The 26,431-nt window shown below is 43.8% G+C and overlaps 1 protein-coding gene across 2 annotated transcripts in view; it reads left to right on the top strand.

The window, feature by feature from the left end:
• BAK1 (BCL2 antagonist/killer 1) overlaps positions 1–26,431 on the top strand; it is a 48,596-nt gene that overhangs the window by 3,646 nt on the left and 18,519 nt on the right. For both annotated transcript variants that reach the window (XM_066625053.1, XM_066625054.1), the window contains exon 2: positions 14,077–14,188. In XM_066625053.1, coding sequence (XP_066481150.1) covers positions 14,110–14,188 — 79 coding nt within the window. In that variant the 5' untranslated portion in view covers positions 14,077–14,109. The remainder of the gene's footprint in view (positions 1–14,076; positions 14,189–26,431) is intronic.

The following is a 26,431-nucleotide window of genomic DNA, read 5'->3' as shown; positions in this document are numbered from 1 at the left end:
TGCTATTTGTTGCATTGCATTGCTGTTTTGCTGCTAGACAGTGGGGGTCTGGAGTTCCTGTGCATACCACTGGACACCACCTTAAGTACCATCAGTGGTACAAGTACCACTGGTTGAGAAATTCTGGGATAGACATTAACATATGCCTCTAGGCATGTTTCTCAGTCTGCTTCCAACTGAGCTTAATTCTTCTTCTCAGATGCTTTGAAAAAAGATTCAGAAGCAGCATATCATCATCCCTCCTGCTGTAGGAGATGCCCTGGAGCTCTGCTCCTCCACTCCTTCAGCTACACTCCTGCTTAAAAATCAACCTATTCCAGACTGGGGAAACATTGAACTTGTTGGAAAAACTTGGGGAGGCATTAATTGTTCGAGGGAACAGAAATCCTACAAGGAATTTCCCCCTCTGATTCCTGAATGGTCCCAGGTGACAAGATGGGTGTCCTTTAGAGTGACATTCCTCACTTGGGCCAATTTGTCTTTGTCTCCTCGTGCTTCAGTGTGGGTATTTGCTACAGTGTGTTTCTGCCGGAAAGAGTAGTTTTTTGACAGGGAATGAATACATATGTTGTAATTTAATTACTCTTGGGTTTAGCTTTCCCAGCTCATATTATTTTGAAGTCCTCTCTTTATTATTTTGTTTTAACTTTGTTTGACAAAAATGTCAATCACATGCATTTTGTAGTTAGGAACAGGAAAAAGAGATCAAGCCCCTAGCTGCCAGCATCATATTTCCAGATAGCCTGAAAGCTTAGACATTTAAGATTTTTCAGCCCTGTTTGAAGTGGTTCATCATCATGGACTTTTATTATTTTGTAAGAAGTAAAAACACTAACCGGAAATGGCCTTGACAACTGGAGCATTTTTTCATTTTATTTTTCTACCTTTGCCTCTGTCTGTCCCTCCAATATTGCATTCTCGTTCTGATATTACCTTATTGACACAAGTATTCAGTATTTACAAGATGTGCAGTCATACGCTAGTAAGTCCTATTGGCTTTCCATTGGATTTACTTCTTAGTCAGTTTGTTTAGAATTGCCACCTTAAATTCAAAACAATAGACTCAGCCCTGGGGCTTAGGACAGCAATGGTAGGAGCAAGGAACAAAGCTCAGGCAGGAGACAGCCTTTGGCATTAGGGCAGTACCAGGAGAAGCTAGAATCAGAGCTTCACAGTAAGAGGGAGGGTCTGAGTGTTTATGAAATGCAATTATTTACCATACAAAAAAAAAGAGAGTATGCTAATATCTTTTGTTGAAGCAAATTTGCCAGAGCACATGCAGATTTTTCAGATATAATGCTATTCTCAGAAATCATGGGAAGGTAGAAAATTTTCTGCTGAGCAGTTATTCCCAACAATTAATCCACATTAAATTTCCTTTTCTCTCATTTTCACTGGGAGTGTACATGTGATATGTCTGTGTGTATGGTTTTCTTAAGGAGTTTTTTGTTTATTCAAGGGTAACAACCCTCTTACTGTCTCAAGTGAAGCCTCCCCCTGATCCATGCAATAAATATAACTGGGGGAATCTGTCTTGGAATGTTAACCTTGTGTTCTTCCATGAAATATTTTCCTCTTGGGGAAAAAAACTCACATGAAGAGATAGTGGACCACCAGTCAAAGGATTCCTTGCCCATGTCAGCTTTTTATTGGGGTGCACTGCATCTGCCAGCTTGTAATAAGCCATAATGTACAGGGACTGCCCCATTCTAAACCAGACTTCTTAACATGTTCACCAGTGAAATAATGGACTAGTGGTGGCTCCAGTGGCGAACCTAGCACCAGGATCGACTGCTCCACGTACCCTTGGCTGATCAAAGCCATAGGTAGATCTGGCCTTCGCCTGGAGATCCCTGATCCACCTGGAATGCAAAACAGTAGGTGGACCTGGCCTGTGCTTTGAGGTTCCCCCCACAGAGGAGGCCAGGTCTACCCAGCATTCAAAGGGACAGGCACGCTGGCACCCTGTAACAGCCTGCACTCAGGCCACTCTTGGTATGCTACTGAACTCTTAATAATAATAAGAGTTGGAGTGTCTATGTTCTGTTGTGTGTGTCCAGCCCATTATATTGTTCTGTTTAAGGAAGTACAGGTATTTCCAAGAAAGGGATGCCAGCTGCCTGTCACTCCTAGCAAACAAAAAGAACTGGAAGTAACTTGTGTTGGTGGTTGCTATCACCTTGCTGAGGATTTGAAGCTGGTTAATGATGCATTGCTGGGTGCTCAGTAATGATCTATTGCTAATTACAGTCTGCTGCCAATTACCCCTATAGAATTAAGGTGTGTCTCCTGCATTCTAAGATTAGAATCACTTCAAAACGGAACCAAGTGTCTGCTCTAAATATGTCCAAGGAAACTTCTTTTCCTGTGTCTTAATCACATATTTCAGGATTATACCTTCATATCCTCAAGAAATCTGAAAAAAACTAACACTTGTCATTTTCATTTTCATAGCCACTATTGCAAGTTCAAACCACATTTTACCCATAAATTTGCATTTTGGAAAAATCTATCTTTTTACCGCTCTTCGTTGGGGGAAGAGGTAACTAAACATGTGTTAAAAATGATTTTAAATATCATCCATTTGTTTTGGTGGCCTCTATCAGTCAAGTACTACTAGGTTTATCAGGTTCCACATCTGTCCTGGATCAGCTCCTAATTTCTGAATTGTTCTGTATGCTAAAATCTCCTCAAAAGTTTCTTTATAAAGAGAACATTGATGAAGGAGTTTGGAGGTATACGAGGAAGTGAGAGGAATTTGTGGAGTATGCTCCCTGGATAGATATATTGTGTGTTGCGGAAACTAGGAACACAGCTGAGGCAAAGGTCTATTTTAAGACTGGCATGAAATAGGCAGGCTGTCTGCATGACACGCACCCTCTGGTAACGATAAGAAGGTTGGCAGTCTCTCTGGCACAGCTCAACTGTGTTTGGTGCCAGTTCCTCCTCCTCGGGACTTTACTCTTTCATTTTCAGGTGGAAGCAAAGACAATTGAAATTAGCTGGATTAACCGTTTCCAAGTGGCTTAATTTTAGAACCAAAAGGGCAAGGTCCCCAGTGCTTTATCACTTCCAGTGGTGATGTGTGGGTGGCATTCATGTTATCATTGTGGTCCATGCTAACTACTCTGTTATCACCATCCCCATTTCCATACTCTTAAATTACTAATGCAATATTAGACTATCCTCTGCCTTCATCTATAAGCATGCACCAAAAGAATGGGGAAATCCCACCTATTATCACTTTCTAGCCATCCCCCCTGTGTGTCTGACAAGGTGCTAAGGTCTCTTCGCATGAATTAGTTACTCCTTAACATCCTGACAAACAGACAATAGAGATTGTCTAGAGTGATAAAAGGGGGGATTTTCTCACTCTTTCAGTACCTACTTAGGCAAACTCTTCATGTTTTTGCAAATAAAAAAAGATCCTTATTAACTCAATACTTGAGATCACTTCACATGAATTTGTTGCCCCCTAGGTTTTAAGCAAATAAGGCTCTTATTTTATTTACACAAATGGGAAGGTGTCTTGTGGGGATTTCCCCTCCATTCATGCATATGAAGTTTGTGAATCCTTACGTGTAACTGTAAGCCCCTAACCGCTGGGGTTGGGGGTTAGAATCCAACCTGTGCTGCTGCAGCCAGTCCCACCCTCCTCCAGGGCCCAGTCTGCCTCCCAGGCCACTCTCCCCCCACCCAAAAATGCCCCCTCCCCACCTCTGTTCCACCTGGTCCCACCCCCTGCACCTGCCTGCGAAGGCCAGTACAAATTTGCCTTCTCTGGGGCTGGATTCAGCTCCAGCAAGCCAGTGCATATCTTAGTGCTGGCTCAGCCTGCTCCCGAGTAGCCACAAATGTGTTTTACTGCTTTACGACATAACACTCAGGGGCAACCTAGGACTGCTCTGCCTTTGTGACTTATGCCTGTGCATGATCTGATTCTGTAGCATGGTGGAAAAGAGATGGATGCCTAAAGGAGAATTAACCAACCCATGATTAGAGCTAATTCAATGGCACTGAACATAGGCAGATGGGAGATCTGTTCACTAACAGAAATTGTGACCCTGAGGTATAATTTTTATTAGACACCTTCTATCCCAGGAAGCTGTTACAGTGCTATTAACAGTGACAAACTCTTTAATTTTATCACTTTATAAATTTTCAGCAGTTGTGTGAATTGGCCCACGGTGTTATTTGGAAACAAATCAAACCTTACAGAAACCAAGGGCCATCATGGCTCCTGCAGTTCTCTTATTCACTGATCCTGTTACACATGGTGGCTCAGCATGACCTAATCTCATCAAGTCTGTAGATTCACAAACTAGTGTATGAGAACAGGTGTCAGATACCCCACAGATTGTGCTGTTTAGCCCTGCCCCTGCTGATGACATACCCTCTCAAAGCCTTGCCCTTCCTGTGTTTAGCGTTTGGCACAAACGCTAATCATTTGGAGGGCAGGGCATTCAAAGCACGTAACATCAGAAAGAGTGTGGCTAAGCTGTGATTCGGGGTCCCTCCTCACATTCTCGTACACTAAGGGCGCAATCCTAACCAACTTTCCAGCACTGGCATAGCTGTGCCAGTGGGGCATGTGCTGCATCCTGCAGTTGGGGGGCAATCATGGAGGCATCCTCAAGGTAAGGCAATATTTGTTCCCTTACCTCGGAGTTGCATTACCCTTATGTCAGCACTGGAAAGTTGGTTAGGATTGCGGCCTAGGTTTGTAAAATCTTCATTGGGTTTGTGATGAGCAGTAATAGTCTTCCCATGTTCCCAAGGTCTGTTGCATAGCGGATTGTTTGGTTGATTATTTTTTTGCAGCTTCCCATGTTTCTAAGGTCAGGCTGAGAGCTGTAATTTCCTAGGTAGCCACCTTTAAAATGTCGCTGCACAGAGTCCTTGTCAGAGAACATGACAATCCTAGGATCACTTCCAGGCATACTCCTTGTAACACCACCCAGTCTTTGCTTTGCCACTTGCAATCAGATGTAGGATCGTAATACTTTTTACACACTGCCATAGATATAGTGTGTTTTGGGGGAATCATATTGCGCTATGTCTTGTCCCTCTGAGCGGCCCGCTTGGAGGCAGGCTGTGCAGCATGGCCTTTCCCAGTTTGAAGAGACACTTTGCCAACAGTCTGAGGCTAAGAGGCAAAGAAGGAAGGCCCATAGCCAGGGAGACAGAACAGGGACAGACTGCACTTGCTCCCGGTGTGGAAGGGATTGTCACTCCCGGATTGGCCTTTTCAGCCACACTAGACGCTGTGCCAGAACCACCTTTCAGAGCGCGATACCATAGTCTTTCGAGACTGAAGGTTGCCAATACAAATGTCTTGTCCATACTAGTAGGCAGTGCATCATGAACATCACTACTATACTGCTATTCTCACAAAAGTCAGAATTTCCATGTTAAAAAAATGTGATGATTTAAGCAAGAGGAAAGTATGAGTGGATGGTGAATGGATGACTTAATGCCATGTGATTCCCCCCCCCAATGGATCAACAAGGTGCGACAATCCCAGACTGATACCCCATTTGGATGTGCCCTGAATGATCATTTCTCTTGATTGACGTAAATCTTAAATTATCAGACTACTGGTTGGCTTTCTTTTTTCATGACCTCAAGTTTATCTTAATAATCTCTGTTTATCTTAATTATCTTCTAAAATTTGTGTGTGGCAGAGAGAGAGAGAGAGAGAGAGAGAGAGAGAGACTGACTGATCAGGAAATAGTCACTGAGCAATTCAGCTTTCATTTCTCCCTATTATTACCACATTTTTTTTTCCTGGCAGAGGCTCTGCATAATAAGCAGATATTTATGAAAAAACCACAAAGAATCTTGTGGCCGTTTTAAAGGCTAACAGATTTATTGTACTCTAAGCTTCTGTGGAGTCCACCATGCTTCAACAACTCTGTGAGGTACCACAAGACTCTGTGGGTTTTGCTGCAACAGTCTAGTGTGGTCACCCTTGAGGAAGACAGTCAACAGGTGCAAATTTGTCTGGAATGGAGATATAATTCTAAGGAAAGTTGCACCTCTTGAATATCTGCCTGTTGCATAGCAGAATATCTTGCTGTTGCAAGGCCCTGCAGTTCTAACCCCAAAATAGCTATAAATTGATTCTGCTTATCCATGTGTTTGCTGAAAAATGGGTTTGGCATATTTTTTCCTTTGCAGGCAGTTTCACTTTAATGTATTTCCTCCTTAGTGAAACTTATTTTCTGAAGTCTGCAACAAATTTTTCTGCCTTATTCCTGGAGGAAGGTGTAACCTGATCCCTCTGGCAAGGCCAGACAGTCTGTCATCTACTTAATATGGTACAGTATTGTTCAGTATTGCTGCTCTTTGTTTCGAGGACACTCAGCTATGCCAAAAACAACAAAGACTCTTATTGCACTTCAAAGCAGCGATTTTCAATCTTTTTCATCTCATGGCACACTGACAAGATGCTACAATTGTCAAGGCACACCATCCGTGTTTTGAAAATTGACAAAGCACACCATGCTGCTGGGGGGGGAAAGCTCACATTCCCCAATTACACTATTATTAAATGACCTTCCCCCAAACTCTGGTGGCGCACCTGCAGACAGTGGCGTTCCTGGGGGTCCCTGTGCCCAGGGCAACCCCCTGTTTTCTGCCCCTCACCCCCCCGCTTCCCCCCCCACACCCTCTTCTCCGCTCCCCTGCTGCTGACCCGGAAGTAATTGCAGTGACATCATCGTCACTGCAGTTACTTCCACGCAGCTACCTCCTCCGTTCCCCCTTTGAAAACAAGGGGGAACGGAGGAGCAGCCGAGGCCCCATGGAGTCTCCATGGCAGCAGTCTGGGGCTGCTTCCAGCAGCCCCAAATCGCTCCAGTGGAGACCTCTGTGTCACTTACAAGTGGCGCCGAAGCCTCTATGGGGCTTGGGAAGTGGCACACGTCTCCTCCAAAGTCAGAGGGAGTGGGCACCGCCTCTCCTCTGCCTCTGAGGGACGCCCTTGGAGGTGGAAGAGAGGGTGCCCTAGCGGAGCGTTCCGTGCCACTTGTAAGCGGCACAGAGGTCTCCTCTGGAGCGGTCTGGGGCTCCTGGAAGCAGCGCCCCAGACAGGTGGGCTTCCAGCAGCCCCAGACAGCTGCAAAGGAGACATCCGTGCTGCTTCCAAGTGGCGTGGAAGGCTCCGCTGGACCCCAGGAAGTGGCATGTGTCTCCTCCAAAATCAGAGAAGGCACACGCCACTTCCCCTCCGCCTTTGAGGGATGCCCTCAGAGGCAGAGCAGGGGCGCCCAGGAGTGCTCCTGGGAGGCAGCAGGAAGCTGCCACTCAGGCAGTGCCTCCGCACCGACTGGCCTGCCCCCCTCCTTTATAGGAGGATAGGAGATGGGTGCCCTAGAGTGCCAGTGCCTCTCTAGGGTGCCTGTCTCCTATCCTCCTATAAAGGAGGAGGGGAGGGGGGTGGCTCAGTCGGCTCTGAGGTGTTGACGGAGAGGCAGCAAGCTGCCTCTCCGCAGCACTCCTGGGCGCTCCTCCTCCAGTGGGGGGACAAGGCTCGGGGAGGCGCCCTTGGAGGGTCAGCGCTCGGGGCATTTGTCCCGTTTGCCCCCCTTTAGGTCTGCCAGTGCCTGCAGACCATTTGAGGCACACCAATGAGCTGTGGCACTCTGGCTGAAAATAGCTGCTTTAAAGACTTGCCAATTACAAGACTGGTTTTTCCTGAAACAAACTAGCATGGCTACCCCTCTTTAAGCTGTGCCAGGATTTAAGCTGTGCCATCTTTGCAGGGGTGGTGTCAGCTTGGGCACTGGCTAAGAGCCCACAACTACTAGACGGCCTACCTGGTAGTTCTGAATCATTGTCTTACCATAGAGGTTCTGTACTTTACAGTTGTATGATAGGCAGAAAATCAACAGGTCAAGGCTTTCTCATAATTTTATCTATGTGCTTTGGTAAAGTATGATCCTGTGGAATATTGGGCTGCCATCTTACAGGAACTCTGCCAGGAAAAAAAAGGATGGGCACCTCCTTTATCAGGCTTATGTCTCATGGCATGCCATTAGAACTAGTGAGTTACTCTTCCATTTTATTTATTTTTCATATTTTTATACCTTCCTCCAAGTAGCTCAGGATAGTGTACATAGTTCCTCCCCTCCTTTTGTCCTCACAACAACCCTGTGTGGTAGGTGAAGTTGAGAGTCAGTGGCTGGGCCAAGGTCACCCAGGAAGCGTCATAGCAGTGGGGATTTGAACCTGGATCTTCTAGGTCAACTCCAGAACCACTACGTTAGTCTGTACTACGTTAGTCTGTACGTTAGTACTGTACTGTACTACAGTAGTAGTTAGTCTACTACTGAAGACTGACTTTTGTCCAACCCAATGCTTATGCTTCTGGCATTTTGAACATCAGTCTAATGCAAGAGATCACTTCACTTATTCTGAAGTTTTATTTTTTTTTAACCCTATTGACAACTGTGTGGCTTTTCCCAATTATAAAACAGATACCCATGACTGACCATTGTTTATGATTCTCCCTGTTATTGTTTATGTTGCTAATTTATTTTGATACCTCCATGGCTCATCTCTCTTAAATTTAATTCATTTTAGAAAGCTTGTACTACAGAGGTAAATACCTAGGCTGGAGCTGGTGCCAGGGACAAATTGTTCTTTTGAGTAATTGTTCTTTTGAAGAGCAAAAGAGATATCCATGAGCCACTTCAGCATAGACTTGCAGCCTTAGGCTATTTTGAAGTCTGAAAGTGTCAAAACAAGCCTAACACAATGAGGGGTCCATATACCTGTGTTAAAAGCAAAGGCCACGTGGAATACCACCAGTTTTATTTGAACTGAACAAGATACCTTTGTAGAAAATAGCATATCTGTAGTCCATTGTGTCTCTCTTTACTGCATGTAGACATAAGAAGCCATTGCCAATTGTAGGATTTGCTTGGAATTTACAGTTTCATCTATCAAAATGACTTTCATGTAAGGAAGTAATCTTGTGTAAAGTGGAACAAACTGCATGCTGACCTCTATACCTGTGACTAATAGCAGCTTGAGCTACAAATACTTAAGAGGTGATAATGTTTATCCCCCTATATAGCTTTGCTTGCTAATTGCTGCATATTATGGTGATTTTCAAGGCATAGGAGCTGGCCAACTTTTCTGCCTCCTGGGGTTGGTTGACAATTCTGAATTGCCCTGAACATGAAGCAGTGGAAGTTCAACCATATTCATTAGTGCGGTTAACTCTTGGTTGCTATGGTCAAGCGTGCTAACTAAGATGCAGAAGACTAGAGTTCCTTACCTTCCTAGAAGTATTAGCAATCAACTCGGGTGTGCTAAGGTGCTCACTGCATCAAAGCTAATGATAGGAAGGGATGTCATGCTCTCCTCTGCTCAATGAACATCTCTACTGAAAACCCCAAAGATATGGGAGATGCACCCTACTCCCTGCTGTGTTCCCTGGAGAGATTCTCATTTCCTTAGTTTGTTCTCCAGTTTGTCATCTCTTCAGAATCTGAGCAGCATCAGTTTTGAACTTATTTTGAGAATCTAGTGTTGTTGGCAACCTTCAGTCTCGAAAGACTATGGTATCGCGCTCTGAAAGGTGGTTCTGGAACAGCGTCTAGTGTGGCTGAAAAGGCCGATTCGGGAGTGACAGTCCCTTCCACACTGGGAGCAAGTGCAGTCTGTCCCTGGTCTGTCTCCCTGGCTATGGGCCTTCCTTCTTTGCCTCTTTGCCTCAGTCTGTTGGCCAAGTGTGTCTTCAAACTGGGAAAGGCCATGCTGCACAGCCTGCCTCCAAGCGGGCCGCTCAGAGGCCAGGGTTTCCCACCTGTTGAGGTGCACTCCTAAGGCCTTCAGATCCCTCTTACAGATGTCCTTGTATCGCAGCTGTGGTCTACCTGTAGGGCGCTTTCCTTGCACGAGTTCACCATAGAGGAGATCCTTTGGGATCTGGCCATCATCCATTCTCACAACATGACCGAGCCAACGCAGGCGTCTGTTTCAGCAGTGCATACATGCTAGGGATTCCAGCTCGTTCCAAGACTGTGTTGTTTGGAACTTTGTCCTGCCAGGTGATGCCATGGTTGCGTCTAAGAGGTGTCCATTTTAAGTCAACTATTAAGTCAGTATCTTCAGATAAGCTGGCCAGACAGGGAGTTGTACAGCTAATATTACCACAAGTCCAACTGCAAGTCAAACATTGAATTTTGCAGCTCTTAACTGATAATACATTCTCAAGCCTTTAAGACAGGGGTCAGCAACCTAGGGCACACCAGATCTGACCCGCTGTCCAAAGTCATCCAGCCCACATGGAGGTCATCTTGGGAGGCAAAACCTCCTGCCCAATTTTCCATGTGCTGGACAGGGCATCCAGAGCACAGCAGCACAGGGACTCTGTGAGCCTGGGCAGGTAGTTCTGCCATTCCCTGTCCAGTGTACAACAAATCGGGTAGGAGGCTTTGCCTCCCTAACAGACCTCCAGACAACCACAGCTTGGCAACATGGAAGTTCGGTGATGATATAATCACTGTACCTCTAGCTTCTTTGTCCAAAAAGATTGCCAACCCCTGCTTAAGAGATGCATTCTAGATGTATTTTGATTTGCATTTTTGATGCATTTTAACATAGCTTTTAACATGAACCTTAGATATTACATTAGTTCATGTATTAACACAATATGTCTTGAGTAGTTCTATACTAGGTTAGCAAAACAATCATGAAAGAGCTGCACCATGATGATTGCAATGTTTGTGATGTTTCAAATACAATATGTTTTTTTTCTGATGTGAATACTTCTAGTTTAAGCCTCTAACTTTACTTAAGGCATTTGCATGAAATGCTTGTGGACAATAATGGTGCCTGCATTCTTTATCTGTTTACTGTATTGTTTATGCCTGCCCAGTTTCCCATATTCTTTATATTTGGACAGTGGAGTATGACTTACACATCACTGTATTTTCACCGCAAGTGACAAGCGGTGTGCCCCAAGGATCTGTCCTGGGACCCGTGCTTTTCAACCTCTTCATAAATGACCGTGAGACAGGGTTGAGCAGTGAGGTGGCTAAGTTTGCAGATAAACTTCTCCAAGTGGTAAAGACCAGAGGTGATTGTGAGGAGCTCCAGAAGGATCTCTCCAGACTGGCAGAATGGGCAGCAAAATGGAAGATACGCTTCAATGTCAGTAAGTGTAAGGTCATGCACATTGGGGCAAAAAATCAAAACTTTAAATATAGGCTGATGGGTTCTGAGCTGCGTGTGACAGATCAGGAGAGAGATCTTGGGGTGGTGGTGGACAGGTCGATGAAAGTGTCAACTCAATGTGCGGCGGCAGTAAAGAAGGCCAATTCTATGCTTGGGATCATTAGAAAAGGTATTGAGAACAAAACGGCTAATATTATAATGCCATTGTACAAATCGATGGTAAGGCCACACCTGGAGTATTGTGTCCAGTTCTGGTCATCACATCTCAAAAAGGACATAGTGGAAATGGAAAAGGTGCAAAAGAGAGCGACTAAGATAATTACTGGGCTGGGGCACCTTACTTAAGAGGAACGGCTAGGCGTTTGGGCCTCTTCAGCCTAGAAAAGAGGCGCCTGAGGGGGGACATGATTGAGACATACAAAATTATGCAGGGGATGGACAGAGTGGATAGAGAGATGCTCTTTACACTCTCACATAACACCAGAAGCAGGGGACTTCCACTAAAATTGAGTGTTGGGAGAGTTAGAACAGACAAAAGAAAATATTTCTTTACTCAGCATGTGGTTGGTCTGTGGAACTCCTTGCCACAGGATGTGGTGATGGTGTCTGGCCTGGACGCCTTTAAAAGGGGATTGGACAATGTTTTGGAGGAAAAATCCATTATGGGGTACAAGCCATGATGTGTATGTGCAACCTCCTGATTTTAGAAATGGGCTATGTCAAAATGCCAGATGCAAGGGAGGGCACCAGCATGCAGGTCTCTTGTTATCTGGTGTGCTCTCTGGGGCATTTGGTGGGCTGCTGTGAGATACAGGAAGCTGGACTAGATGGGCCTATGGCCTGATCCAGTGGGGCTGTTCTTATGTTCTTATGTATTTGCTGAAAACAGTTGCTATACTACTGATTGGATCTGACAATTAGTATAGGTTCTTCAAGATTTTCATAGAACACCCTGGTTGATGCACATGGTTTGTGTGTGAATCAGTTTCACACAGCACGCATTTTCTGTTTTCAAATTGCGGTGCTGGATGAATGCAGAGGATTAGGCTGATAAAAACTAGTTAGAACCACAGTGGCTGTGTGAGTTGGTTATTGGAGTGTGGCAAAGATTTCAGGGAATATACGCTTTCCTTGATACTCTAGCATTGCTTTATGAATGTTGAAAGAGGATTGTAGAAGACTACACTGTACAATTTTGAGTACTGAATTAAGAAAGCATTGCAGGCATTGAAAAGAATTTGGTATGTGTAACCCTGCCTGCTTATTTGGTTTCTGGTTTGTTATATGTGTTGCGTGAAATGGGATATAGGGTACTGCTCAGCTTTGCTTTAAATGACAAACACTGGATTTTTGCACTGCTTGCTTTAGTTACAGATGTACAGGTGGAGCTTAAGTGATAGTAAATAGCATGGGTTTCTTCAGCTAACTCCCAACATGCTTTCGTTCAGTCTGTCTCTCTGTCCCCAAAATGCCATTGAGGGCTGTTAACTAGCAATTAACTAGGCTTCAATTTCAGCTAGGATTGCAAGTTCTGTCACTGTTACTTACCAGAATCCAGCACTGGTAATGGTGCATACTAATGGAATGTAGCCTGATCCTGTATTGTTTTGCAATGCCATAAATACTGTATATTCACAGGAAGAAGAAAAAAATACTTTATTATAATTTTGGAACGAATACAATAAATAAAACTGAGAACTGCAAGAATTCCTGACAGTCCTGTGGCTTGCAAAGGCTTGTGAGGAATTCTTGCAGTTGCTTATTTTAGTTATTTGCTGGTCCCAGAACACGTGATTCCTAGATTTGTTTAAAATGGACCAAAGAAACAAGCTCACCTTACTTGTTTTGTGAAAAGTAGAGAAAAGATTAGAACATTCCTCTGATCCATTTTTTATTTTTCAGGGATCTACAAACCTTTGATTTATACACAACTCTTTATCTGATAGTGACAAGAGAGCCTATTCTTAAGTATAATTAGGGAGGAAATTGGATGGGAATGCAAGTATTTGAAATACATGTATGTTTGACTTTCAATGCCCATAGCTTAGTTGGAAACCACCTGCTTTGTATGCAGCAGGTCTCAAGTTCAATCCCTGGCACCGCCAGGTAGTGCTGAGAAATATCCCTCTGAAACCTCCCCAGTGCTGGCACAAATACAGACCGGCATAGATCAAGGGGCTGACTTGAAATGCTGCAGCTTCCAGTGTAACACCGCAAAACAGCAGCATGGCTAAACAATTGTTTTATCTTCTTTCATTATAAAGTTCTGTTACAGCATTTAATCTTTGCTATGCTGTTTCACCATTTTCTTCACATCCTGTGTCAGATCCTGTGGGATTCGGTGGTGTGGTTTTTTTATTTATTTAAAAAAAAAAACTTACTAGTTTTAAAAGCCCTTGCAAATTTCCTTATGATTTTGAGGTACCTGATCTGCTTTTTAAAAGTTCTGTTGGGGCATCCTCTGAGTGCCTGTCTCATTTATCATACTCTGAATACAGGATTCCCAGAGGAATTGGATAATTAGAAGCATTTGTCTTTACTTGAATTGGTTGAAAAAGTTATTTAGTGCCTGGAGTAAAATCTGAGCGAGAAATACTTCATCAGTACTCCTTGGTTTACATTTACAATGATAACATGGGGGGGGGGGCAGAGGGCAGGACACTAACATAAAAGGTTTGGAGTGGGGGTGACTAAGAAGAGCAGGGAGTCAGATTACTGAGAGGTGGAGCCAAAGTGCTCTTAAGGGAAGAGGAAGCTATTGATGTTGCATGGAGGGGAAACTCATGCTGCCTTCACTCATATAATTGGAGAAAATCTCTTCTAGCCTCTTGTTCTTGAGCCTCACAGTCACAGATTGGTCCCTCTGTGTCTCCTAATCTCTTGCAGATCAGGGCTAGTCTACCAAAGCTCCACTCAAGCATGGCTTCGGGGAACAGCAGCGACCCACCCGACGGAGGGGAAAGGGGGCCACGCAGACCATCACAGGCTTCTGCATCAGGTGAGAAGGATCTTTTTGGCTGTTGTTAAATGGTGAATGGAACTGTGCCTTTTGCCCTTGTTTTTCTTTTGAAAGGAGAGGAATGAAGCACCCCTGTCTGCTGGTGATCAAATGCAACCAGACAGCAAGCTGAACTCACAGGTTTAACTGTGTCTTTCATCATTTATCACATCAGTGGTTTTTTGTGGAATGTTTAAATCAGATTTTGAATGACTGAGGCTGCAGTCATTTGCCCAGGATGAGCACCATTGAAGGAAGACTTTTTTTCTGAGTAACTATACACAAGATTGTGCTGTGATTTGAATGCCTGTTGTTGTTTGATTTCTTCATTTCATTCCCCTTTACTTCACTGAAGCTGACAAATTCAGCATATGTGGGTGGCTTTGGACAAGTTGAGCTTCCTCTGCCAACAAGCAAGGTCTGTTTACACAGTGTAGGAATTTCAGAGTCCCTCAAGACTCTGGATTGGCATGCCTGCCGGACATTCTCTTAATGGCAGGAGGACGTTTGAATTCCAGTTTTACAGACAGAGCAGCTGAGGCTGGAAGAGTGGAACTTGCTCAAAGCCACTGAGTAAGCGGATGGTTGGATTACAATATATTATGTAATCATTTTGTTTTAGCATGTTCCATAGTTTGAGTGGTTTATAGTCATTATATGCACCCTTGTAATAAAGCTTACTAATATTTTCACATTGTGGATTGAGAACAGCGATTGAGAATGGGTATAGCTTTGCACTTGGGCTGGGTAGGTGGGGGGAATCTGGGTAGGTGGGGGTGAATACACAATATTCAGATGTTTAGTATCCATGAATGCCTGAATGGGGATCTTGATGATGCATTAGCAGAAGATAGCAAATGTGAGCTAGAAGCCCTGGTTCAAATCTCCAGTAGTTTACTGGGCAGCTTTTTTTTCAGTCAGAACCACAGCCCTCTCCAATTGTATTGCAGGTGTGATAAATGCTAGTATTGGCCTTCCTTGCAGGACTGTTGTCAAGATTATTTAATGCTTTGAGAACTTAGGGAAAGTATGATATACTGTACATGCTAAGCAATTATTATTGTTCTTCAGATCAACTTTCCCTGTAGAGTATTGTACTCACTGAATGGCCTAAAGAAAGTAATTCTATCAACCAAACCTTTTCCACCTGCTGGAGATGCTGGCTTTTAGTGGGAATTGCATTTTATGCTTAGGACAAAAGTGTATCACAGTCATGACTTGCTATCAGCAATGCTAGTGAGAGCCCGTGTGGTGCAGTGGTTAAAGTGCTGGACTAAGACTAGGGAGACTTGATTTCAAGGCTCCACTGAGCCATGAAGTTTTACTGGGTGACTTTGGGTCTATCACTGTCTCTGAGCTTGACCCATCTCACAGAGTTGTTGTGAGGATACATGGAGGTAGATGAGCTACTCTGAACTCATTGGAGGAAGAACAATATATAAGTGGGGGAAAATAAACATTCATACATGCATTTAACCTGTCTTTCTTTGGGAAGTTCAGAGTGGTGTGCATGGGCTTCTTGGGAAGTCTCTGTTTATTCCTTTCCAGCAGAGAATTATGTTAACAACATCGTATAGAGAAACACAGAACTGGCCTATGGCAGTTATTAAAGTTATTGAAATGTTCTCATTACAGTCAGGGCATGTATTACTACTCTTGCAATGTTGTCAATGATATTTGCAAACTGTGTCTCATTTTGTCACCCATGGACCCTTGATCTGTTGCAGGGCTTTGAGAGTGAGACACCAGCACTCAAAGGAGCATGATGATATCTGGTGATGATGTCATCACTGAGCACCGCTAACCTCCAAGAGCCTGATAACACCACAGCTGCACCTGGAGGGCTTGGTCACTGGTACCAGCCCTCAAGGAGGGCTGGGCCAGGTATAAAAGTGAAGAGGGAGAAGAGGGAGAGAGTGGAAAGAGAAAGAGGAGACAACAGAGGACAAAGTGGGAGAAGGAGGGCAGATGGAGAGAAGGTAGACTGAAGGAGGAGAGAGGTAGAAGCAAGACAAGGGAAGGGTAGCAGAAGAATGCCTGGAAGAGGTGAAAGAGGAAAGGAAGGAAAGAAGAGTAAAGAGCAGAGCCCAACAGAGGAGAAAAGGAGGGGGGTTGAACACTGAACAGGAAAGAGAGAAGGAACCTTGGGGGTTCAACTCACTTCCTGACCTCAGTGAGACTGTGGGACCCTGCTCAGGCTGGGGTGTGGGAAGACCCTGCAACCTGGAACCCTGGCTTGCTCCTAGACCAGAAAATGAGATGGGCTCTCTGATTCCCCAGCCCCACTTCCAGGTGTTGGATGATGGGCTGGTGTTTGATGGGCCAGGGTGATACCTACTTGAAGGACAGGGTGACAAAACCCATCAGGGTAGCCAGCAGGCACCTTGCAATTTATGTTGTAAGAACCCCCTTCTTATTTCCCATCCTCTTTATTTTTGACTGTAATTATATTAAACAACATCAACCCAAAGATATTGTAGCCCAGTCTCTGCTCTCACATATGGTGTCTACAAGGTTCTTCAATGGTTGGGGGGTGACGTGACAAAGAGGTGACACTTATCCATCATAACATCATGTTAAAAAATGTATCCATGTAGTAATTCAGTTTAACATCATTAGGACTGCAATCCTATATAGTACGTACTTATCTAGGAGTGAGTCCCTTCAAACGTGGTGAAGCTGGCTTCTGACATGCATAGGATTGTGCAACAAAACTCCCACAATAGGACTTTGTGGAAAATGCTGACTGCATTTTGACCAGTCTTCTTTAGCTGTCATTCAAAAACCAATACACTGTATAGTCCCTTGGCAATAGTCACAATTAGACCCATTCTCTATGTGTAAGTAAAAAAGAAGGAAAGTACCCAAATACATTTCTCAACTCAGGATGTCAAAATACCACCTTCTTTAAAAATAACCCTCCCAATTTAGACTGGGAGGCAAATCTTATTTCCTCATTCAAAAATGAAATCTTTTTGATGCAACATACTGTGATCTCTGTCTATCCCTTGAGACAAGCTTATAAAAATTTCCAGAGGAGGAGCTGACACAACAAGTATAACCAGGAGCCCTGTGGCATCTCAGACACTAACAGCTTTATTGTGTCAGCATGTCTTGTGGATCAGAACCCACCATATCAGATATGTGAAATATTATCCTTGGTTGACATGTACATATGTATGTTTGTACATGAGAAAATAGCAAATAATCCTGTAAACCTTTTAATTTTTTTTCAAAACTTCACATATAGGCTGATGGGTTCTGAGCTGTCTGTGACAGATCAGGAGAGAGATCTTGGGGTGGTGGTGGACAGGTCAATGAAAGTGTCAACCCAATGTGCGGTGGCAGTAGAGTAGGCCAATTCTATGCTTGGGATCATTAGAAAAGGTATTGAAAACAAAACAGCTAATATTATAATGCCATTGTACATATCGATGGTAAGGCCACACCTGGAGTATTGTGTCCAGCTCTGGTCGCCGCATCTCAAAAAAGACATAGTGGAAATGGAAAAAGTGCAAAAGAGAGTGACTAAGATGATTACTGGGCTGGGGCACCTTCCTTATGAGGAAAGGCTATGGCGTTTGGGCCTCTTCAGCCTAGAAAAGAGACGCCTGAGGGTGGACGTGATTGAGACATACAAAATTATGCAGGGGATGGACAGAGTGGATAGAGAGATGCTCACCAGAACCAGGGGACATCCACTAAAATTGAGTGTTGGGAGAGTTAGAACAGACAAAAGAAAATATTTCTTTACTCAGTGTGTGGTCAGTCTGTGGAACTCCTTGCCACAGGACGTGGTGATGGCATCTGGCTTGGATGCCTTTAAAAGGGGATTGGACAAGTTTCTGGAGGAAAAATCCATTATGGGTTACAAGCCATGATGTGTATGTGCAACCTTCTGATTTTAGAAATGGGCTATGTCAGAATGCCAGATGCAAGGGAGGGCACCAGGATGCAGGTCTCTTCTTATCTGGTGTGCTGCCTGCGGCATTTTGTGGGCCTCTGTGGGATGCGGGATGCGGGATGCTGGACTAGATGGGCCTATGGCCTGATCCAGTGGGGCTGTTCTTATGTTCTTATTTTTTCTCTCTCCATCTGCATATGTGTGTATAAGGGCACAATCCTAGGAATGATTTGGGCCAGCACATCCCTTGCACCAGCCCAGGAGGGTTCCTCGAGAGGAAGCCAGGCCAACACTCCCAGAAGGGCCGGCCTGCGGAGGCTGAAGCAATCCTCCGTGTCTGCTTCCTCTCTGAGGCTTGCATTGGCCCGGCTGGGCCGATGCAAGCTGCAAAGGTAGGCTAAGCCACTTTTAGCCCCTATCCTGATGCTGGATACAGTGCAAGCCTCTTGACTTGCCTGTTCCAGTGCAGGATAGGATTGCACCCTAAGACACTTAGCATGTGTGTATTTGAGAGCTAGTGTAGCATAGTGGCTAAGAAGACTGCGCAACAAATCAGATTTTCCTAGTTAGGATCATTCCTATGAACCCACCAGGTAGCCCTAGGCAAGCCACTCCCTCCCAGCCTCAGCTGCATTATGGGGATAATAATGTCCTCCTTACAGGCTTGTTGTAAGTGTTATGACCAGGCAATACACGTGAAGACCTTTGAGCACTCAAAAGCACAATACACATGATTATTATTATATGTTCTTTGTTTCCAAACTTGTACACCCAGCCTTTTCACCGAAACAAAGTGCCAAAAGTATTTATTTAAAAGAAATCTGAAAGGCATTTTTAACCAAAATTGGCAAACACTCTTGTCGACAGCACTATAAATATTAATATGTTAAAAGACATCTCAAAAGCATACTGCAGTGCCTAATACGTTTTCACTGCCTGCTGAAAGACAAGTAGAGATGGGGTCTAATGGAACTCTTTGGTGTAGTGCCTTTTGAGTGTTCCAGATGCTTTGCAAACATTCTCTTGTAATGTTTCCAGCAGTTTTTGGAGGAGGATCAGGATTCCTCTTGGCCTGCAAATGGGGCAAGGAGCTGAATGGGAGGGAGTGGCTTGCCTAAGCCCACCTCATGCAGAGAGGAGACTTGGAGCAGGGAAGTTCTAATTCACAGCTCAGCCTCATGCAGCACAGTCCTAAGCATGTTTACTCAGAAGTAAGTCCCATTGAGTTCAGTGGGTGTGTAGGATTGCCGGCTTCACTGCTATGCTGTGCATCAGCATAGTACAGAGGATGCTGCAGGAAAGGACCAAAGGGGTTTTCCAGGTTTAGTAGGGTGGAACATGTCTTGGTAGAACAGTACAGTGTGTACTTGTAACTAGTGACAGAGAAGTTCTAATCAGAGCCGTGGGGGACTGTCTTCTGCCTTGAGCAAGCTTGACACCTCCAGCCACAGTTCTTTGACTACATTTGTGTTGCAGGCTTATCGGGGAGCATCTGTTGAACTCAAGACTTACCTTTCAGCTAGGCACAAACTGCCTGATGGGCTAAAACTGTATACGGAACTGGAAGCTTTTGAAGCCTGCTATGAACTCTCTCCATCCCACCCCACTGTGGAACAGGCACCTTCAGGATGTTCAGCTCCCAATTCACTTGCTAAAATTTACCTGTACTGTAAACTCCTGAGCTCAGATGACCTTTTAACCCGTTTTACTGTTGGACTTGTAAATGAAGCGGGCGATGAGTCACAGCAGCTCTGTCAATAAAACCTTATTTGCAATTCAACCTAACTGCTGTGCAGCTTAGCCAGGATGATGTTTTTTGAATTTGTATCTCAGTAGTACAGTGGCAGCCAAACTGGTATCAGAACTTGGGTGGCATTGGGCACTGCAAATGATCTCTGTCTGGATGAAGTCTGCCACAAGCCTCACGTTTACCTGGGAATAAGTCCCACAGAAATTAATAGGACTTACTTTTAAGTAGACATGCCTATGATTGCACTGGGAGTGTGATCACTAGAAATCTTAGACCAATCCTTCCTTAGTGTGACCTCTTCATCTCTGTACGCTTGTGGCTGAATAATGATTGCAGAACCCAGCCCTAAAATATAATTATGACTGAGAGCACATTGTTTGGGGAGCCACTTTGGTACCCTTCAGGGAGAAAAGCAGGTCACAAATTGAGTAAATACAGGAATAAATATTGTATACTAACAGATTATCAAATACAAAATTAAGCTTTTAGATTTCAGGACTTTGTCAACTCTTCTTTGGTGTATTCCAGCCTTATATAGAAACTTTTTTAAAAATGTAAAGAAAAAGTAACAGCAGCTTGGTAAACTACTTGAAGTAATAGTGGGACATGTTTACACAATCCAAAAGTATAGCAGTGATTTAACAGTAGTGGTGGCTATTGCTTGTGTTAAGTAGTCACTTCTGCGATCAAAGATATTCACATGCCAAGAGACTTGGCTACAATCCTGCATACACGTTCCTGGAACTAGGTCCTATTGAACTCTACAGAACTTACTTCTTAGTTGATATGCATAGGATTGGGCTGTAAGAGAATTGATTCATATGCACAGTCAACTGGGTTTAATTACCCCTGGTGTTAGTTCCAGTGGTCCATGTTAACATATGTTGTTACAATTTCTGAAAGAAGATTGGGGAACTCTGCAAGTGTTAACCAGCAGCAGAAGCAGTCATGCTATTGTTATGTCAGCGCTTAAGAGTTTGGGCCTCCTTTTTTTGTACAAGATGAAGATCCGGACTTCTCGCTGGTTACTTGCTGATTTCCTAATTTGACAAGGCTACCTGCAAGGCTGGTTAAGAAACTTTGAGCTTCTGTATCAGTCTTATAGGGAACCCAAGTATAATTAGATTATAGATTCCTATAATTAGGTTAGATTCCTCCTGCTCTGCAGTCAGATCCCAAATACATACACATGTTCAGTAGATGACATTATTATCATCTATGTGTGTATGGTAAATGTTGTAGCTCAATGATTCTCAAACTTTTTAACACTGGGACCCACTTTTAGATTGACAGTCTGTCAGGCCCCACCAGAAGTGATGTCATGATCAGAAGTGACATCATCAAGCAGGAAAATTAACACCCCCAAGCAACAAAATCAAGTCAATCAATCAAGTTAATAAAAAGTTTACAATAAGTATAAGTTTAAAAAAAATTTAGAATAAAGACAAACCCTCCTAACTCTCCCAAGCAGTTGTTGATCTATTTAAAAAAATTCCCCAAACATATCAAAGGCTGCAATCCTATCACACTTACCTGGGAGTAAACCCCATTGACTGTCATTGTTAAAAGCATATATGTAGTAGCCTGTTAAAAGTACAGCTGTGTAACATTACCCCAAATGCAGTCACATACCATGGTAGCATCAAGTTTAATATACTAAAAATAAAATACACACTGAAATGAATGGGAACTCACCTCAAATTGGCTCACGACCCACCTACTGGGTCCTGACCCACAGTTTGAGAACAGTTAGTTTGAGAAACACTGTTCTAACTCAAATAACACATCAGCCTACTTCTGGGCAAAATGGATTACACAGCTCCTTATAATGCTTCTATTATTATTTGTGAGTGATTAAAAAGTACTGTAGAGCAGGGACCCCCGTATTCCCTGTTTCACTTGTCCATAGATCTGGTGCCTGTGCCACCACCTGTGCGCCCCCCTCCAGAGGCAAAGGGAATGTCAGAGCTTCCCTGGCTCCTAATGCCTTATTAGGTATAAAAATGTTGCTTCCGGTTTTATGAAAAAACCAGAAGTTGCCTATTTTATTTTTTTTTTTTTGGCTCTACAGTCATTCTGAGCCCAGCTGAGGCTGCAGGCAGGTGTACACAGCCTCTGCTGGGCTCAGAAGACGCTCCGGAGATGAGGAGTATGGAGCTCCTCTTGCCTCCAGGGTGGAGGGTGTTCCCTGGTATTCCTGTGCACACTTAACCCGCAGGTGGTTTTTTCCCTAACCAAACCCCTGTGGATACTGAGGCACACCTGTATAGAGCCCTTAGTTTTTATATGTGAACCATGACCTTGTACAGTCTGAGCTGTGGCAGTGAGGGTGCCCCAGAATGTAATCTCATTGTGTGTTTTACCAAAAGGGAGCCATTAGTAGCTCATTTTCAGGGAAATGGAAGAGGAGAATTGCTTCTGATTGCTATTTGCCTAGAACAGGTGGAAGCCAACTGCCCAGGGCCTGGCAAAAATCAACATAACACAATGCCTTTTCCAATTTATAATAGACAGAAAAATGCCTATAATAAAGGGAGTCAGATTTGCTTTGGTATATCTTGCTTGATTTCTGGATTAGTGAAAAGAAGATGGTGAATGTATACTAGTTACAATGAAGGAATTTGCATCAGTCTCATGTGTATAGATCATTGCATGTTATTGTTCCACACGCATGTCATTAGCAGCAACTGTTACCCTGCAGATGCCTGATCTTGGAAGCTAAGCAGGGTCAGGCCTGGTTAGTACTTGGATGGGAGACCGCCTGGGAATACCGGGTGCTGTAGGCTTATACCATTTGCGCTCCTTGGGAAGCCACAATTTGCTGCTTCCCGGCATATGAGCATCATATATATGCCTGTAGCAAAATACGTGGGAAGTTCCCAGTTCAAGAACTGAACTCACCACCCAAAGCAGATCATATGATCCTAGCCCCAGCCCCACATATGACATGTAGGAATGCTAACATGGTTTTGCCCAGCAATTCCTACTCTTCCTTATGGAAAGTTCTGTGCATTTACCCCACAGTCTAGTACACATAACTCTGTACTGGACTGTGACCCGTCCAAGTAAGCAATCCTGCATTGTATCAGACATTTGGTATGTGTTCAGGGAGATCCAAACAGAAGCCTGTTGATTTCAGAATTGCTCCCCCTTATCTCCCAGCAGGTCCAAATTTATAGTAGACAAATCACCTAAAGCACCCAACCAAACCTTTTGATTTTTACCTCTAACTAGTAAAAAGACTTTAATTCTTGTTATTCCAACCATTGCAATATTGCAAAAATGAAATATGTGAATTACAGAGTAGGGGAACTTGATTTAAACACATTGATTTAATCTAGTCCTGTCCTGTCCCCCAGTAATTGAAATTGAACTATCCTGGTTTTGGTTTTTGAATTTTTGTGGGCTTTATTCTGACATTGTTTTTATGAGGTATGAATAGGAAATAGAAGCAGATGCTGGTAGCACTCCTTCTGAGAATAATCAATATTTATTGTTTGTCTTCATTGATATTTGGTTGGCAACCTTCAGTCTCGAAAGACTATGGTATAAGCCTACAGCACCCAGTATTCCCAGGCGGTTTCCCATCCAAGTACTAACCAGGCCTGACCCTGCTTAGCTTCCAAGATCAGACAAGATCAGGGATGTGCAGGGTTACCTTGTCTTTTACTGCATGTGGCAATTTCATCCTTTGTATTGGTAGTAGATTATCTATCTTGGGCAGCGCTCACACCAGTGTAATCAGTTTTCCATATAATTAGCAATGGGATGTGCCAAACAACCATCAGAGTGGGATGGTGTACATTCCCTCTTTTCATCCCCTTGGTGAAATTAACGAATATGGATCTTATCCAACATGTCAGGAAGTAATATTAACATATTGGTTCCAGGATGCTGTGACATACAGCGAAGATACCTTTCCCATTGTGGGAAATTTCCTAGAACATCCCTTTTCCTTTTATCGGGCAAATCATTTTAGGCTGCAATCCTATACATACTAACCTGGGAATAAGTCTTGTTGAACACAGCACCACTTACTTCTGAGTAAACATGCACAGGATTGAATTGCAAGTCACTGAAAGCTTATATGTCACCATTCAACTAATGCCATGTTGGTACTCCGGCTGCAATATGGGAATGATAATATTTATCTTTTAGGGTTGCTGCAAGGACCACATCAAGGTAGTATGAGTGAAGTACTTAGCATGCTCGGAAAAATGGTAGTCACTTGCATTGAGCAAGGGGTTGGACTAGATGGCCTGCAAGATCCCTTCCAACTGTAATCTAAGGCCGCAGTCCTATACGTACTTTCCTGGGAGTGTCTCATAGGACTTACTTCTGAGTAGACATGCCTAGGATTGTGCTGTAAGTATTTTTGTCAGGCCACTTCTGGCACAAGGGAGCTTATGGTTTCATAGCCAAGGAACAATGGATTTCTCATCCAGAGTGCTGAAGACCTTTCACTGGCCCAAGTAGTAGACTGCCCATGTCTTTTGTGGAATGATCACACAATGCCTTATGATTGAGTTGATGCTTCAAGTGCCTGCATTTGGGGCACACTGATTGCACTGTAAAAAGTAAATTCATATTTAGTATCCCTCTCATCCTCTGAACCCTTGGAGACCTATAGTTCAGAACAGAGTGCTTGAAGGGCCTGTGTTTGGCATTCTAGGACTGCTGAACAACTATGTGAGATGGAAAAAGTGTTTAATGAAATTGGGTACCAGAGTAGAAAAAATGATGCAACTCAACTCTTTATGCTTTTGTACAAAGCAGCATTGGGTCTTTCCACTTTGGATTGGAGCTACAGCCCTGAGGGAGAGTGAGTTCCTTTCCCCAGTTGCTTTGTTCAAGCATATAAGGAACAGGGAGGCAAGTTGCAAATGTTTCTCTCATATAGCTTGGTCCTGAGTTGGCTCAATCTAGAGCACTAAGAGGAAAAAAGAACAAAACATAATATGAAACATGGTAAAGGCCTTACCTCAATTGCTGTGGGACAATTGCCCTCTTGATCACTGAAAGAGTTGTTTGTGGATCCAGGGACAATTCTGGGAAGAGGATTGAGAAGTGGAAAAGATCACATAAAACGAGTAACTACTACATGTTGATAAGAAAGAGCAAGCTGAAAATATAAAAAGTACTAATAACGTATATAGAGGATATGGTAGTTAATGCAGTTAGTGCAGTTCATCAGTTTGGACATGCCAGTAGTTTTTTGAGGCAGGATCTCATGATGAAATTGCCTTTTCCATGGCAGGTTGGAGCATCTGCCTTAAACAAATGCAGGAATGTCTTCAGTAATTCCAGAACATCCTGTTGGAATCCCTGTGAGGTGGCTGCAGATTCCATTTGGAGAGAAGCATTTCCATCTTTCTTGGATAAAATATGGTCTCACCCCAGACTCTTCTTTGTAGGGACATGCCAAAGGGATAGCTGCTGCATTGTTTTTTTGGCATTATTAAACTTTTGCTGCCTGGTAACCTTTGGGTGTTTGTAGAATCTTTTCCTGAAATCGGAAAGCTACATTAAAAAAAACACACTTTAAGCCTAACAGGAAAACTATCTTTTGATAAAATGCCACTGAGTTCTTGATCTGTTCCCATTCATTTCAGTGCAGTTTGTGCAGGAGACTTTGCTGGTGGATTTTGCCTTTTAATCTTTAAAATGGAGAAATAACATGGGAAATGACTTGAAGATGTTTTTAATGTAAGAACATAAGAACAGCCCCACTGGATCAGGCCATAGGCCCATCTAGTCCAGCTTCCTGTATCTCACAGCAGCCCATCAGATGTGCCAGGGTGCACACAAGACACTTGCATCTCGATGCCACTCCCCTGCATAATGGGTTGGCAACCATATTTCACCTTTTGACCAGTGAGTCAAAATAGTCAGTGAGTTGATTGCCTTTTGATGCTGGTGCCAGGTTGCTGGGGGCAGAGCACTCCCCATGCACTTCTTGATGTTTGCTCCTATTGAGGGGTATGCCTGGCTAGCGGGACCTTGGCTGATGCCCCATCTGACAATGTGAAGCCACCCTTTTTGCATTGGTGTGTAATTCCAGCCATTCAACCACGCCCAGAGCACACTGGTCTCATTATCACTCTCTTAAGGCTGCCTTTTGTTGCCTTGAATATCCCAGAGGTCAGGTTATGTGATTTGAGTTTGGCTTCCTGTGTGTGTACAACAATTTGTTATTGTTCAGCGCTCTGTTGACTCACTGGCAGACACCGTGATGAGTAAACTGTTACCATTCTGCCGGATCAGGATGAGGGGAAACAGCCCAGCTCTATCTGAGTCAGACACACGTCAGGGATTGCAGGAAAACAACTTCGAGGAGCTGCAATTCTAAAATGAAGCATAACTCCATAGCCCTCCCAAAACATTTGCTGCCTGAGCTGAAGGACAAGATGGCACCCTCAGGCTACATTACCAAGCCAGAGGTGACCCACAGGCACCCTCAGATCATGCTACTAAGGCAGGCAAGGGTGTGGCTAGCTTCTAGCAAGATCCAGGACATCAGTTTTCCTCTAAGAAGCTCAAGGCTTCTCATTTTAGCCTCACAACAACCTCCTGACACAGGTGATGCTGA

Source organism: Tiliqua scincoides, chromosome 4 (assembly GCF_035046505.1).
Source record: "Tiliqua scincoides isolate rTilSci1 chromosome 4, rTilSci1.hap2, whole genome shotgun sequence".
NCBI lineage: Eukaryota > Metazoa > Chordata > Lepidosauria > Squamata > Scincidae > Tiliqua > Tiliqua scincoides.
The sequence above is the reverse complement of the archived record's forward strand: the minus strand, read 5'-3'. Positions and strand labels throughout refer to the sequence as shown.